Source organism: Solenopsis invicta, chromosome 10 (assembly GCF_016802725.1).
Source record: "Solenopsis invicta isolate M01_SB chromosome 10, UNIL_Sinv_3.0, whole genome shotgun sequence".
In the NCBI taxonomy this organism is placed as follows: domain Eukaryota; kingdom Metazoa; phylum Arthropoda; class Insecta; order Hymenoptera; family Formicidae; genus Solenopsis; species Solenopsis invicta.
In genome coordinates this window covers 18,779,955-18,797,328 of record NC_052673.1, presented here as the reverse complement: position 1 = coordinate 18,797,328, position 17,374 = coordinate 18,779,955, and the positions used below count along the sequence as shown (strand labels likewise).

General features: G+C 38.3%; 2 protein-coding genes and 1 long non-coding RNA gene across 4 annotated transcripts; 2 read left to right on the top strand and 1 right to left on the bottom strand.

Annotated features, from left to right (window-relative positions):
• The first annotated feature begins 8 nt into the window (after nt 1–8).
• Nucleotides 9–2,399, top strand: LOC113003194. Its single transcript, XR_003268310.2, has 2 exons — nt 9–911; nt 1,174–2,399. It is a non-coding gene; the product is annotated as an uncharacterized LOC113003194 (long non-coding RNA).
• Nucleotides 1,309–12,768, bottom strand: LOC105197667. The gene is made up of 5 exons (XM_011164145.3): nt 12,268–12,768; nt 11,227–11,294; nt 9,993–11,006; nt 9,534–9,863; nt 1,309–9,448 (listed from the first exon to the last, which is right to left on the bottom strand). Exons 1-5 carry the CDS (start codon nt 12,674–12,676, stop codon nt 6,887–6,889), a joined length of 4,383 nt encoding a protein of 1,460 aa, XP_011162447.2. The 5' UTR covers nt 12,677–12,768; the 3' UTR covers nt 1,309–6,886.
• A 953-nt stretch (nt 12,769–13,721) lies between these two features.
• On the top strand, nt 13,722–17,097 carry LOC105197668 (protein SET). 2 transcript variants are annotated; one of them, XM_011164148.3, is made up of 5 exons: nt 13,722–14,114; nt 14,565–14,754; nt 14,901–15,097; nt 15,185–15,446; nt 15,537–17,097. In XM_011164148.3, the coding sequence occupies exons 1-5, from the start codon at nt 13,854–13,856 to the stop codon at nt 15,554–15,556; spliced, it is 930 nt and encodes a 309-aa protein (XP_011162450.1). In that variant the 5' UTR covers nt 13,722–13,853; the 3' UTR covers nt 15,557–17,097. The 2 variants fall into 2 exon arrangements, with proteins under 2 accessions (XP_011162450.1, XP_011162449.1); XM_011164147.3 differs by having other exon boundaries at nt 14,892–15,097.
• Nucleotides 17,098–17,374: the final 277 nt, after the last annotated feature.

Sequence of the window (17,374 nt, the reverse complement as noted above, 5' to 3'; positions counted from 1 at the left end):
AACATGGTAGTAATAAATGTAACTAATAATAAATAATTCTTTAAATTATTATTACTTGAACAGAAAAAAAGGAAAGTGTTTGAGATATGAGGTTCACATCTCATAAAATTTAACTTACCTGTAAAATAACACATTTTTAGATTTTGTTAAAGCTGCTCCTGCAGAATTGTATTTCATGTTTTTATTATTGCACATTTCCGCAGAACAACAACGAACCATTTTTATATTTTATATTTTTGTTCGTACAACATAAATAGGACAAATAATAATAATCTCAACACGCGTCCTGGTTGTACCTTTGACTATAAAGTCTCAAAGAGTCAAAGGATTGTACCGATTATTACTTGAAATGTAGCTAGGTAATTCTCAATTTGACCAATTTCCGGACCCGGAGGCGCTGAGATCTTAGATTCCACTAGAGTCCTATATAAAGAGAGAAGCGACATCGAACCCCCACCACAACCTTCAGTATCCAATTGAGTCCTCTACCACCATTTTGGGACCGCTCTAATGTCATCAAACACCATTCGTATCATTCTACAAACAGCTGTGGTCACAATATGGCTGCTCGCTTAGCCAATCAAGTATCAATCAGATTACCAATCAGAGCTTCGGACATCAATGTCGCTTCTCTCTTTATATAGGACTCTAGATTCCACTAATGGCTGCCGTTAGCAGTCCAGATAGTCAAAGGGTTGAAGTTGAAGCAGCAAATCGCGCACGGGGGACGCCTAGCGATGCTGACAGCCTATCGCGATAATTCGTAAATTCCCTACATAATTTCCGGGTTTGCAAATCCCCTATTGTTCCTCTTGGATTCCCTACCATTTCTTCTACGAGAGAGGAGCAAGTAAAAATTGGAGCAAGTGCAAATTGGAGTTTGCTAGATTAGACTTCAAATCGTTATACAGGTATTTTCTTTTTTTTATCGTGTCATTTATTTCTCATTTATATAGCAAGAGAAAATTTATACACGGCTTACTTACCAAGAGATCTTTCAGGCAGTTTCCAACACTCCTCAGCATTATTCTCTAGAAACAAGTCCACGATCGTTCCTAACAGTTTCCTTTCTTCTCGCTAAATTACAATTGATGCAATCCCTGCATCCTGTACTCACAAGGAACGGGTAACTGGCATAACGGAATTTGTATATTTTTTTCTTCTTTTATACAGTCTATCCTCGTGGAGAGCGATTGGCGACGTCTCCTGGAAAAATCCCAGACGTCAGTGTACGTCAAATACGGATGATTAAAAGTGGACCCGTTGGATATATACACACGGGGACCGAATGACGACAGCCCATTTTGACCAAAGTAATTTATTTGTTTCATTAAAAACTTAGACGTTGGAATGCGACTTCTACACGTGTGACGGGTATAATATGTAAAACTAAACGCTACGATATTTATATTTTATAACTATATGCTTATTTCTTTTATGATTCCTCACGGGTCAACGCAAATATATATCGTGTATATGAGATAATAGAATAATAGCAGTTTTTATATATACGTATACATATATGTACACGTATATATAATGCTCGATAGCGATAATTAAACCTCCAATGCGCTAACTACCGCGTACTGTCGTCCTCCTCTTCCTCCTCCTCCTCCCTCTACATTGATTTTCCTTTTACGAGCGAACATTCGATCGTCGAGTCGGGAGACGATACGCACGCAAGATACAAAGAGCGAGAAACAAACGGAGAGAGAAAAACGCTACTTGTAAGTTATGCTCACTTTCTACAGATTTTTTTTTCCAAGTTTGTAAATCTACATCCGTGGCCAATCCGATTATTAGTTGGCATAATTCTGAAATTGGATGAGAATGCTCAAGAGAATCGCGATTCGTAGCAATCAATTTCTGCAGTCTTCGACACAGCTACTCCTTCACTCCTCTTTTTCTCAATATCAAACGCGATTGGCATCTCTCTCGCCATCGTCCGTTGCACGTCGCTTCTCGCGTCCTGTTCCAACGTTTCGTTTACGTCCCGGCCCGTCGTCGCATCGCTCCGTACATACCGAGTGTCTAGAGGTATATTTACAGAAATGTACAAAGCGATTACAATTCCCGTTTGAGCGGGATGCATTTCGGTGCATGTTGCGAAAAGTCGCCGCCTCTCGTTCTCCTGTTCCCCCAGGGTCCCCACTGCGCCGCAGGGGGAGTCATATTTTTTTTTTTTACATAATATCTTTATATGCAGGTCTACGTCTCTTTTTATCTTTCCTTTTTACACAACGCCGTGCGACCAACAGCGACTCTGAGGGATCGGTCCTTCGTACCAGCGAGGCGATTATCGAAACTGAAAGTACTTTCGAGCTAGGGGTGAGTTGCGGGGATCGGCGATCTGCAGCAGATTAGAGAGGACGAGAAAGAGAGATTATCATAAAGTGGGATAAATTATAATTCCGCCCTTTTAGATTTCTAAGTATTGCAAAACGTATTTCTCGCTTACACATTTAAAAACTAATTAACACTCTATACCTGTTAATGTTTCTTCAATTAAAAGCAAAGATTGATTTTCCACGACATCGTTTAGCCCATTTCGCAATATCTATTCTATATACGCATGGTGTAAGGTATACTTATAAAAAGTTAATTGCAAAACGAAGTATTGTGGCTAACTTGATCAATATCTCTCAAATTCTTATCAATCAATGTTGCATATTTTGTTTTTGACTCTTTAATAAAACGATAAGAATATGCTACGATCGAATTTCACAATCGTCCTATGTAATACAATATAACATTTATGACTCTGAAACGTTTTACAGTTTGTTAGTTTTTCACTTTTGTTGTACACGTTTCTCGTAATTGCTAAAATATCGTACGATTTAATGTGAGAAAAGTTGATCAAACCGGCCAATGAATTCGCTTCGTGAGTACTATACTATTTTTTTTTCCCGCTCGAATGAAAGAGAACGCGGTTGTCGTCAATGCTGGATTCACGTTTCATCGAGCTAAACCTCGTTTAATGACAGAAAATCGATCACACGGTGTGATTCCACTCTTCGTTTAGCTGATGATTCAACAACGTAGATCTATCGACAAAAAAATATTACTTCTAAACACGGAAATCGAAGGCCACGAAGATGCTAAAAGAGAAAAGAATAAGAAGAATCGCTAAATTATTGATATATTCGTCAATTAAGCGATTCTTCCTATTCTTTTGTCTTTAGTGGTACTTCATTACACTTTAAAATAAAGAGCACGTATGTCAGGCCCCTTGAAGGAAGAATGGAAGAAAGTTGTACAATGAAAGTACGGCAATACAAAGAATAGATGTATAGTCGCAGATTTTGTCATTTCTATTTCGATAAAAAGAAATTTTGCGAATATCTCTTTATCTCTTCCATGTAATTCTTGGCAAGACTAGAAGGGCCAAAGTATACCTCTTTTGATTTTTCAACTCTGTCCCCTGTGCTCTTAATTAATATGAACTTAATTTGAGCCTAAATTCTGCTCCAGATAGGCTGTGTTCCGATAGACCCTGCCAGTATTGAAAATCTACAGTTTATGTCACATATATTACAGATTTTCAAAAGAGTATCGAAACAGCTATATTTATTCTAAAAATTTTATCAGTTTGCCCTTCTAGTTTCAATCCAGTCCTTAGTCCTCTACAATTAAACAAGCGTTTCCACTAATTCGTCGTGTATTCCGGTTCTCTTAATTTAATATTCGCACTACAGTCGGAATTTTTGAAGAAAGTCTAATTGTGTCTTTTGAGACAACGAGACTTTTCAACGACCTAAACCTAAACTATAACTTCAGTATCTTACAATTATTTACACAGATGTTTCCTGTACAATCTACAAGTTTTTTTTCGTGAAAGAAAATTTGCTTATTGTTGCTCTTCCTCTCTTTATTTCTCTCTTTCTCCCTCTCTTTCTCAAAAATTGCGTGCGCGATGAAACGTTTCGGGAGCGAAAGCAACACGTCGATACGTTCGTGTTAGTCGTTGCTAATTGAAATTTACACAGGTTACTTATACACGCGCATACGCATACGCATACATACATACATACATACGTAAACACACGCACGTGAAAATGAAGATTTATCTTTATAGATCGGGTAAATGATCGGTGATTACCGGTACAGTTCACTGCAACGAACAGAGCGAAGGCACCTTAAAATATCGAGTGGCATATTCAGTATCCAGCACCTATGATTTAGTTTCAAGTGAATATAGTTGAGGGAAGTTTGGGCTCAATCGTAAGAGCAGAATTCTATCCTGACTCGCGAATTTCAAAAAAGTAATTGCCGATTGATCCCAGCCTCCCTTAAGGGAGGGACACATGCACGGATCGTTCTGTTCTCAATTTGGTCCTTTTTATCTTAGGGACGCACCGTTTGGTGTTTTTTCTTAATTAATTATCCGCTTGTCGTTCGTCGAATTTCGCGATTTTTGAATTTTTCTCATTCGCGCGAGTTTTCCTTCCTCATCTCGTTCGTCAGTCTCAATCCGCCGAAAAACATGTGCGTCTCGTGCGACGATGCATGAAAACGAACTTTCGGAAAAGGTCTCCGGGATAGAAAAGTGTCTACAAAGAAGTCTTTCTGTGGGCGAATAGATTCACCTTTGACGATCTTATTGGATCATTGCTGACTTTAGGCACCTACGATTCTATGGAACTAGAATTTATGCAATTTTACACGCATTCTAACGTTACGCTCAAACGATTTTACACAGTAGATCGCGCGTATCCTCTGCCGCAGATTACTAGACATATGCACCTGTTATCTGTGTACACTTTCGTCGTACTCTATTACCCAGTATAAATACATTCTTATCTTTTTACTTGTACCGTTCTCGGCTTCTTTTGTGAAAAAATAAAAAAAAGAACGCTACACAAACTTATCTGTTGAGAAGTCACATTGCAACAAAAATCTGCGCTTGAAATTATTTCAAGATAACGCAGTTGTCAATTAAAAATCATATTAAATCTTTTTTTATTTCTCGACTTACAAGCCTTCTGTTTCTGTGCATTAAAAATGTAACGTAACGAAAAAACTAATGTAAACTAATATAATAAGGAAGTGAGAATGAGATGGAACTATGTTAGCTGTTTGAAACGGGTTTACATGTATAACGAAAGCGTAACACAACGTATACGTCGACATTTATATTAATGTCTCTCTCTCTCTCTCATATCATTATCTTAGAGTCGTACGAGTAAACGTATGTCGTATTAATATAACGAACTTACAAAATAAAGTATACGGCGAATAATATAAATCATTACTGTGTATGTACACTATTGTAACAAAACATGTGGCAGAGTATTCAATAATGGAAGAAAGAAATTTACTGTCGCAAACGCGAGGCACATTAAATATATACAATGCTTTCTGTCAAGATTCCGTAAAACTTAATTTTTTTTTCTGTACTGTTCAAACGGCACTCGTAGAAATCATCGATCGTTTAAAACATGTAAATCAACTCTTTTTTAAAGGTTCCTGTCGTATATTCGAATAGAGAAAATATCAATAACATTTACGATATCCGTTTCACTGTCAAATCATTTTTATCTGCGAAGGCAATGAGTTTGTAAGTGTCTGTTAGTGCGGTTTCAATGACTTAACGAGGAAAAAAAAAGAAAAAAAGAGACCCGAGCAACTCAAATATATTATTTTACGCCCCTTGTGAAAAGAAGTAGGGATCGGTGATACCTAGTACTATCCACCAACTAGCGCGTTAAGATATTCTCGTAGTTATTACTGGGTAAGATAAACTCTCAATAGATAATATAAGTGATATTATCAAATCAATAACTTATCGCGACAGTTTTGCGATGTGTATACGAAACGTAAAGTCACGTGCAAAAATGTCTTTCCTATTCTATACTCAGTACCTTAAATGTCATTTTATATAGATGTTTCACATCTCTCAAAACATTCTACAATTCTACATATCTATATGAAATATAAATGAATATTTTTATCTTACATAATACGTAGATAATCCATGTATTATATAAGACATAAAAACATTCGATTATAATTAATAGCACAATCATAATTGTGCTATTAAGAATCGCACGAAAAGAGTACGGCCGCATCGACTGGGAAATCGTGATCAAGTTTCCATGAACTTGGTTTTATGTTAGCGCAGAATGGCCAATAAAAATCATCATAAATAATTTACGCATAGAATAACACATATAAATAACTTAAACGAGCTCTTCGCGTGGTGAGATATGATTCTCAGAAAAGGAAATATTTTAATCTATGTACAAGTACACAGCTCCGTCATATTAACTGGGATTAATTTTCACGATCACAAATTTGTACAAATTCCCTTTTCTTACGCCGCTCATTTGGTCGTCTATACTATAAATATTAGTTTTAATTCTGTCAGCAGTATATGAGACGTCCAGATTTCTTTCGTAGCAAAATAATTTTTGCGATCCTGTTTCGAAAAGTGTATATGTATGAGTGATGGGTGTGGGTGTGTGGGTGTGTGTGTGTGTGTGTGTGTATGCAGGTGTATATGTACTTTCTAGAGAACAATACTATTTTTTCGTATTGTTAACTTCTCTTTTCGAGACTAAGGCGGTATGCGTGTCTTGTGTTAAAATGTATGTATGTGTAGCCACGGGAAGAAGGATGAAGGTAGCACTCTTTCAATCAAGTAAAGGTCCTATCTCTCGTCTTTGGATTGAAACACGGCGATCTCTACTTTGGTAAGAGTACATCTCCCGTAGTCTATAATTTATCCCGTCATTCCTATCCTCTCGCGTGTTCAGACGCACGGGGTGAAAATACGATTAGAATTCACGCTTAGCGCTCAAGTAACAAACACCGGTTTCGCTCCGCCGCGCGTAGATTCGCGCCTTTAACGAACGGATTGTACTACAGTTGCCAAAACATCACCTTTTCACGTGGTCGACACAATAGTGTTCGTCTGCGACAAATGCGTCGAATTAGTCGTTGTTGCTGTTGCGATCGTCATCGTCGTCGTCGTCGTCGTCGTCGTTGTCGTCGTCGTCATCGTCGTTGTTGTTGTTGTTGTTGTTACTGTCGTCGCGCTTACCATGCTGCTCAGCTGCGCACTCGATTCGGAGGTTCGCACGCTCGAGTCCTTCTCCAAACATGGTCTCTTCGTTTCCTTGTGCTCGCTGGACGAGCTGGACTTTCTCTTATGTTTAGAGCTTGAAGAGTGGGAACGACTCGACGTCGCGTGACTGTCCTTGCCGCTGTTACTGCCGGAAGATCTCTTCTCTCCGTGCCTGTGAGTACAGTGATGATCGCAATGGCATTTCTTTCTCCTCTCCTCTGACTTTTTCTCGACGTTCTTCGAACTTATCCGCTCCGATTTTTCGACGACGGAGTAAGCGTGCGACAGCCCGGAGATGTTTAGAACGTCATCCTTGTTGACGTCATCGGATGCTTTGCAATCGGATTTCAACTGAGTGGGACTCCGATGGTGATGTCGATCGTGCTTTCGTTCCCGTCTTTCGTGGTCCCTTCTCTTCTTGTGTCTTCGTTCTCTGCATCTGCATTCCTTTTCGTCCCTACAACTGCATTTTGATTTCGAGTGCGCTGTGCCGTGAGATTCGGACGGTTTCGGCGAATTCTCATCGCTGCTGCCGTTTCTACTATTGCTGTGTCTTTCGTTTTCGGTAGACGGAGATGTGGAGGACATTACGGACGAGGAATAAGAAGAGACAACGGTTGTCGTCGACGTCGCTGCCGAATTCTCGTTGCATGGATTACCGTCAGTTGTAGAGTCGCCAGTTTTCTCGTTTTTCGCTCTCTCCTTCGCCTCGTCTTCCGCCATTTCAATCAGTGCCTTAACAGCATTTTCCGTCGCGCATTCCATTTTCGATGTGAATGCCGACACGGTTTCCATTTCAAGCAATTGGCGGTATCTCTCCAATTTCACAGTGTCATCTTTAAACCATTGTTCAGCGATTTCGAAACTTTCCTTATGAATCTTTTCCAACACCTCTTTCGACGCTTCCGAAACTTCGGCGCGTAACGACTGGCATACCTCCTCGACATCAGTCTTTGATTTGTAAATAGCTATCTCCAATGCTCTATCTACAACCTCGGTAGCATACGTTTTGGCAACGGTTTGCCGCTGCATCAGTAATTCTTCCTCGAGAATAATCGGAGAAGAATCTCCGGCTCCAGGTACGTCTACTGACGCAGACAATTCTGAGCTACTCAATCGTCTCTTAGTCTCTTTCAAGGAAGACGAACTATCGAACTTGGAGACCATTCCCGCTTCTACTACACTGGCAACGCTTTCTTTACTCGACATACCTTTACTGCTGGATCTCTCATGATGACTACAACGATGTTCTAATTTGTGACCGTTGCTGTCATATTTTTTCTTTTTACAAGAGTGACAGGTCTCAGAGCTGCTGCTGCTGCTACTGTGTGTGTGATGACTGCTCGATTTCTCGCTGCTGCGACGGCGATCCTTGTGTTTTTTCTCGGATCTCTTCTCGTCTCTCTTATCGTTGCTTTGTTTCTGCTCATTGGTGGTTTCACTCTTGGATGATTTAGTGCTAAATGGATCTGATGACTGATTATCACTACCATCTTCTTTGTCCTTTCGTTTAAGCGACGAATGTCTGGAGTGATGTCGACTCTTGCGATGCTTTCCATGCTGATCAGATTTTTTCAGATTACCCTGATATTCGGCCGCCCTTTCCTTCGCCTTCTCCAAAGAATCGATCGTCAATTTCTGCTCTACACGCTGCCGATTCGTATTCTCCTTCTGCTCGTCGCCTATACCGACAGCTTCCAAAGGCTTTTTCTCCTTGATACGATGAGCGGATTCGTTTACTACGCGAATGTGTCTGATGCTCGTACTGTGTTGCGATTCTGGGTAATACTGCTTCAGTCTGATGTGCCAAGCGATACTCGAGACAGCCGAAACTGTCCTGAATTGGTGGATGATGTTGCGTGGTAGAAAATATATATCGTTGTCATAAAGATTTATCTTGGCATAACGGATACCTTGTCGACGCAACTGATTCAGCTTTGCGTCCTCCACCCACTGCACGCATTGCGATATCGGCGGTTCATGCAAGTCCAATTGCAATTTTTCGACAAGTTCAGTAAAGTCACCTGCATAAAAAGCTACGACATCCTTTGTGATCCTGTTGTATTGAGAAGTCTGACCGCCGTGGACGGCTTTCAGCACGCCGACTGCCGCTGTCGTCATTCTGTCTAATCCATGACCGACATGATCGGCGTGTGCCTTTGTACGATCCTCGAACATATACTCTCGAGCCTCACTGAGTCGTGGTAGATACTGCAAATTCCTTAACTCATTAATACCCGTCCTACGTCGTTTATATGGGCTTTTGTTTATATCTGCTGTTGGTACTAGTTGTTCGCCTGGTCGAATCCACAAAATAGGGCCATCGTTTGATTCTTGCGGCGTGTCCATCTTTACGACGGACAGAGGTCCCCAAGGCATCGTCTAGGATATAACATAATTAAATTAGCAAATATGTAATGTATATACACAACATATATACACAATGGATCAACTACAATGTACTTACCATTTTTAGAAATGGGTTCTCTTCCAGTTTTTGCAATAGATCTGGAAAATATCCACCAACTTCTTCATGAACAGTACCCACCAGACTTATTTGATGCAACGGCCCGTATCTAATAGTGCCGTTACTATAAGCTTTACAAACTTGGTCTTTGTATTGAGCCATTGTTGTTGTTTCTATATCGCTGTTTCTACCCAATACGCCATTTTTTACAGTCAATGTGGAATAATTATTCGCCATGTAATCCAAAAGATCAGGTAGATATGCAGCTGCATTATGTACTATACCCATAACGTGATGAGCATTTCCACTTTCATCTTCACCAAAAACCACCTAGGAAATGTAAACAGATTTCATTATAAAAATTCACTGCGCATGGAACTGAAAAAGCTTTGATACAATTAAAGTACACTAAAGCTGTTACAATTTATTTTATCATAACTTTAACTTGTGTGTACGTACTTTGAAGTACTCCTGTGCCAATTCTTGCATTTGTTCATTTGTTAAAGTACTAATCTCATCCTGAAACATATGGACAACTGTCGCACCGCCATTAGGATATGTTTCTATATGGATGAACTTTTTGTACTTTAGGCCTTCCAGCAATTCTCTTTTCGTTACTGGATTGTTTAGCGTCTTGTAGTTTTTTGTTTGTAGATTTAACCTTAGGTTTTCATTGACTGTTTTCGAGAAAGGAAGAACCTTGCTGCTTAACGAAGACAAAACGTGACGATCCCGTTTGCATTGTACACCAATGCTCGCTCTTTTTATTCCTTTGCGTTTGTGACATCGTGAACAATATCGTCTGTCTTCCTTCGAGCGTTTCTCTCTCGAAGACGAATAGTTTTTTGAATGCGAACTGGAAGATGGATTAGCAACGAAATCTACAGATTTGTCTTGGGATGCTGTTGCCAACTCCACTCTATCCGACTCCACTGCCGAGAAACCATCTTCTATCCATTCGGATTTAATCGTTTGAGGCTCTTCCTGCGAATCTACGGGTTCCTTTTTAACTTCAATAAGCTCTGCCGTCAATTCTCTGTTTGCAATGTTTTCTTGTTCGGTAGTGTCTTGTTGCTTGCTTGATATTTTTGTAATACCAACTTGTGAATCGTTTATCTTTTTCGGTGATTTTGGACAAAACAGATTCTCAGTTACTTTATCTAAACATGTGGCGGCGTTATCAGTGTTCTCTTCGTTATATTTTGCTGTGTCCATAATAACTGTAGAATTGACCGACATCATACTGATGGGAAATGTTGTATCTGGACTACAAGGATGAGGACTGACAGAAACTCTCGGAGGATAATCAGGACTTCTCGGGCTACTGATCACTTCCCCATTACTTTGTGGACTCTCTCCCAACTGTGGTGTATTGTTGGAAAAATTCTGTTGGAGAATACATCCTTCTAATTTTGTTTTTGTGGATAATGCGTCTCCAGATAACATTGTATCGTTGTTACGTGTAGAATCAATCTAAACAAAAAACAGTTGGTTAAATAAAGTTAGTTCAACAAAATAGTTGCATAAGAAAAAAAATCATCTAATAGAGAGTTATTTCTACAATATAAATGAAAGTAAGAATCGTTTTGTTAGTGCTATCAGTGTAAAATGTATAACAAAAATTTACATTTAAAATATATATAAATAAATATATAAATACAACAAATATTTAAATAAATTACAGGATACCTACATGTGCAATGTGTTCAATTGATTCCTTAGCAGGTTTTACTACATCATTGTTGCAATGATCTGGACTTCCTGCATCAAACACACACCATTTCTATTTAATAATGTATAGTAAATCTTATATATCTTAATCTTATTACTGTTACAGATTATACATTCAGGATGTTGCATGATGAATAATGTAAATGGTCCATGTAAATTTGTAGTAAGTAAATATTCAGGTTTGATTTCGATCTCCATTCCTCTATTTTATAAAGTTGGAAAGTAAAATATTTTGAGGAGTATAAGATGATTGATAATTCATCTTGGAGAACTCATTTTTACTTATATAAAATATAACACATAATCTTTTATTTAAAACTTCTATTTCATACAATTTATTTAAGGAAAAAGTTATTTTCCTTTCAAGAAAAATCATCAAACTTGTTCAACGTCTTATTCTCGTTACTGAATTAGCAGCAAAATTTAGCACTTTTTTCTTGTCATATTATTTAAAATGTATAAATAAAAAAATATACAAATAAATGGAAAAATTTGGGCCAAATACATACAATTGTTATTGCGAAAACAACAATAATCAGTAGAATTTATTTTTAAATTAATACTGTGCAAAAGAAACAAAATTCAATTGTTTCGTCATATATCAGTATAATACGTATAAGTAAATTCTCCTTTTATCTAGACTTTTAAAATAATAAATATAGATTATTATTAAAATATAAAATATAAATATAGATTGTTAACATATAAGTGAACATGGATAAATATATCTTTCAGTAACAATTTTTTAGTAATTAAATTACTATGTAAAATACTATATATTGTTAAATTTATATATATATAATATATAAATTGAATTATTACTCAACTGGATTTTATATATTGAATATATTTTATGTATTAAACATTGAAATGCGAAGCTTTGCAACTGTCAAATTACTATAATAAACATCTCCTAGTATTGCAAACGGGCCAGATAGCAAAGAGATTTGAAAAGATTTGTCAAGAGTTTCGCGTAAGAGCGAATAACAGAGAAGGCGATTACCGTCTGGCTCTCCCAGAAGACGAGCGGTGTCCTCCAGGTCAGTACCATTGCGAGACATGCTGCGCCGTTGGGTGAACGGCTGGGGCGTTTCGTCGTCGGGCTCGCTGCTCGCTCGCAGTCGAGCCACATCACCAGACGAGCTCGCGAGGCTCGTGTTCTTCCGTAACGCGTGCCCTTCCGTGTTCGCGTGAATCGGTGACGCTGCAGGGAGACCCGTGGGCGTCCTCGGCGAATTACGCGCGGAATCGCGCGCGTGGCTGTCCGTCTCCTCGATGACGGTACGCGACGCCGTACCGGATGACGCAACACCCACTGTTTCGGTCCCAACTGGCTCGGTTGCCCGCTGGTTCGTATTATTTACATCACATCCTACGTTTGACACGATAACCGCACCGTCCTCGGATGCCATCTTGGTTCCGTGAGCGACATCCCGGACGCGGCGATACTACGCGCCCACCGATTGGCGATCGCGCTTGCCGGCGGCGGCGCGCGCCGACCGCCATTCGCCCGCGCCGACGCCGCCGAGTGGGGGCCGCGCCAGTCGATGGGGCGGTTCTATCAGTATGAGGTACATTTTTATCCGCCGGAATCTTCGATCTCCAAACCTCGTTTTCCAACAAAATTTTCCATATTTCAATCGCCACGTCGCGTCGATGACGATCCGCGAGATTCGCCAACATTCGCCAAGATTCACGTGCGAGGACTGTAGTATACCTTTCCTTCCGGGCTGCTCCAAGTTCGACATCTCGTCAGCTCGACAGCATGATGAAGAATATTTTTCCGAACATGCTTGCAAATGAGTCAAAACAAATGAGTCAGTGTTGATGACGAAATTTATAAAAAATTTATTTCCTTTGAATTGTAGATTTCGACTCGCGTCACTTTTCTCATTATTTTTCTTGATACTGTATTATTTATCGGAAATCTAATCTTTTATAAACTTACAAATCGTCACACTTCAAAGGAATTTTTGAAAATACCTCTTGAAATTTTGGTTAGCGCCATCTAGTGCCATCTTTTTCTAACGTAGACAATATTTTTTTCATTGGTATAACTTTTTTCGTTTTAATAAATCCAAAATTTCCTGGATATATATTTTTGATTATTACCAACAATCGATAAAATGTTGTAATTTTATCAATTATAAGTTTTAAAATTACAAAATTTTATTTAAACTTTTAGGCCGATATTCATAGTCGATTCTTATTTCAAGATCGTCTTAAGTGACGTCTTAAGATGCTAATACGGCTGTGATTGGTTGATGGCATCTTAAGATGATACTTAAGATGATCTTAAATATAAGAATCGACTATGAATACAGATTTTACTGATTATTTTTTTTATTTCCAAAGTTTTTTATTTCCAAAATTTAATTTCTTTCTTTGGTTCCCGTTGCGATACGGACTTAACGCAAGGAATAAATGACGCGATATCAACCATCTAGACTATTCTAAATCCACGGCCGTGATCACTGCGTTGCACGCCGCGCCGCGCATTGGTCATCGGCGTGACGAGAGCGAACGCGTACGGGAAATAAACAGAGTGCGGCGTGTAGTAGCGGTGGCGAGAGCGCGCGTTTAACAACCATGGCTTCGGCGAACAAGAAGGCCAAGGAACTGGAGGATCCAGGCTCCGGCGAGGGGGACGCCCGGGATTCACTCTACGATGTCGAGATACAGAAGACCCTGGAGGAGATCGACGGCTGTCAGAATCAAATCGATGGTCTGAACGAGAAGGCCAGCGACGAGATTCTCGAGGTCGAGAAGAAGTATAACAAGCTGCGCAAGCCCTACTTCCAGAAGCGTAACGACATCATCAAGAGGATACCCAACTTCTGGGTGACCGCTGTATCCTTTTCGTCAATGTCGCGTTCGTCATTTTGCAAGACGGCAACGGCCGCGCGCCGTTTTGACGTTTCTCGCTGCTGCCGGCGTCCGCCGGCGATCGCCGCCATCTTGCTTACTTACCTACTTGTGTACGTGCATAAGCGTGTTTAACCGTTTTACGCCTTTTATGATTATTCTTTTTATATCATTTGCTGCATTGATTCCGCACTCTAGGGGAATTTGCGTTACGTCACTATCAGCTCGCGAAAATACGCGACGATATGTCAATCTTTCGATATTTGATGTACAAGTTGGTAATGCTAGGCGTGTAGGGATCTGATCGTGACTATTTCTTAATCGGATGATTCGAACTTGAAGTTTTGCATAGATTATTTTAAGTGATAAGAGAGCCATAATGATTATTTACGTTAAATTGATCCATGTTAATATTCTTCCTTATGAGAAATTTAGTTTGTAAACAACAAAGAAATAGCAGAAATATTGGAAGAAGATGAAGAAGACGCACTGAGATTCCTAAATAAATTAGAAGTTGAAGAATTTGAAGATATCAAATCAGGCTATAGGATTAATTTTTACTTCGATGAGAATCCATATTTTGAAAACGATGTTTTAACTAAGGAATTTCATCTAGGATCTTCTGGTGAGCGAATTTGTCAGCATTCCGTTATTAAAGCAATAATAAGAAAACTGTCAATGCGTAGTAATTTTTAAAAATGTGCAATATGATATAATTTAATTGAGTGTCATAGTTGCGATGAATCTCCTGCTGTTTTGCAGGAGATCCAGCATCTCAAAGTACATCCATCCGTTGGAAAGAGGGTGCAGATTTAACAAAAAAAGCAAAAACCAAAACGCCGTTAAAAGGACGCAAGAGGCCACTCAAGCACAGATCATTTTTTGATTGGTTCACGGATCATGGAGATCCAAGCTCAGACGAGATAGCTGAATTAATTAAAGATGATATGTGGCCTAATCCATTGCAGGTAAACACTTTAAAGATACTTGTAAATGTGAATAAATTGAGATTGGAAAAATTATATTTCCATTTATTATAATTTGTTTTGTTTTAGTATTACCTGGCTCCAGATATAGATGTTGAAAATGGCATTGAGGGTGATGGTGAAGAATGCGAAAGCGAAGAGGAGGAAGAAGAGGAAGATGGAGTGGATGACGGTGATGAAGGTGGAGAAGGAGAGGAAGGAGATGACAGCATAGTGGTAGTTGAGGATGATGTGGATGAAGATGATGACGAGGACGAGGCTGTGAATGATGAAGACGATGATGTTAACGAAGAGGATGATCTATTGGTGGACGATGAAGGCGATCGCGAGGGTAAATGTTAAAATGAGCATTTGCGTGTTATTGTACGATAAGCTATTGGAGGTCCATTTAATTAGAGGCTATTTAATTTCTTGTTTACAGAGGGAGAGACACCTGAATAAAATCGGAACTTTATTTCTGAGAACATCATACTCCATAAATACCGTGAAAAAAAGAAAGAAAAAAAAATGAATGAAATTGTGTGCACTGAATCAATCAAGAGCAGATAGTCTAGTGGACTGAAAATATTATGCCATATGAATAAATCTCAGGACATATTTTTTTTTTAATACATAAAAATAGAAGAGCAAAATTTAGAGGATCTAGACTCTTTTGCTTGAAAACCTATGTATAAAAATACAGCATTTGTTAAGATATATTGAAAGTGGTTTGCAAGGAAAGAGTCTGGATTATGTGTGTGGATTAGATAGGTTCCATCTGTTAATTAAATCTGTATCGGAACATAATACGAATTCCTCAGTTATATTCATATGGCCTAGTCGTCGTTCCCTTAATAAAATATGCGACAGAAAAATATCCGCTTGGTTCTTAATATCGCGGATTTTATCAATAAGTTAGGATAAAATAGAACGAGGCACTAGGTGGGGAGTTTCATTTGCTTTCTCATGAAAATTATTTAGATATAACTTCCAGAACGAGGTGTTTTAAATAGAATTTTTGAGAGTGGCAATTGTACCTCTTCTCTCGCACATCAATTTTTACACAACTATTGTCTTATTTTGAATAAAACGCGTAAAATAAAGATTTTATTCTTTGCTATGATAATTTATATTATTGCAGGCTGCGAGGCAGACTGCATTTTTATTTTACCTGACTTTTTATAATGTTATTAATAGGTATACCGAGAAATGTCTGTAGTGCCCCGTTTCTAAGTTGCATATTAAAATTTTACACTATAAACATGATATAGCATATAATTTCAGCTATCCCATGTTACAATGTTGCCTGTAATAAACACATAGATATTGTATATTCATGTATTATTATGAAACTTTTACTTGCTACTTTATAACACAGAGCTGCAGTTTCATTATCTTGATACTTTAGTTTAAATACAAATTGATTATCTAGCGATATAGAAGCATATTGCTAAGCTCAAGGAATTCTGTACAATTTTCGATAAAAAATTACAACGTGAAATTTGTGTACTTTATTACTCACGGACAAATGAAAATGTGTTTGGAAAATGTCTTTAAAATCTATTTTGATTAATTTTCTGTTGGCATGATTTAAACTATTCAAAGAATTTAAATTTTAGCTTTTAATAATTGCAACCAACACGAATTTGTCACACTCAAAAAGATCTTTATCTTGTCACCTCGTTCACGTTCTTCCACACTTCGTGTCACAATTTACTCGTATAAAATAAGTGTTTCGTGAATATTTCTCATATTTGATACGTACTTTTAATCTACGATGATTTCACTTTACAAGATTATCGTATTATATGACAAAGGTGAAATCAAAATACAAAGTTGCGATGATGTTTCTACATCGTCTATAATTGGCGTCAATAGAGAAAAAATAAGATACAAGTTATCGGTTACACATTCGCATCAGGACACGTATTATAGAACTGTTCGAAATGGATTCCAATCGAAATTATTTACTTATTCCTTAGATTTCCATCCCGTATTTTCTAGAAAAAAAAAAATTAAATAATTTTGATCGAAATTTATATTTCGAATAGTTTCATAATACGCGCGTGCCCACTAAACTGAATCTCGTTGGTTGCTCCGCATTCTTCGAAGCCTAGGAAGAAAAACGTAATATTACACATCTCTAATAGAAAGCGCTCGTAGTTGATTTGATAAGATAAGCTGTAATTGTCTAATTTTAGAATAAAGTACAACAGCGATATTTTTTAAGGATATATATATTCTTGTGTTGTTTTCTTATTTGAATACGATTCTATCAGT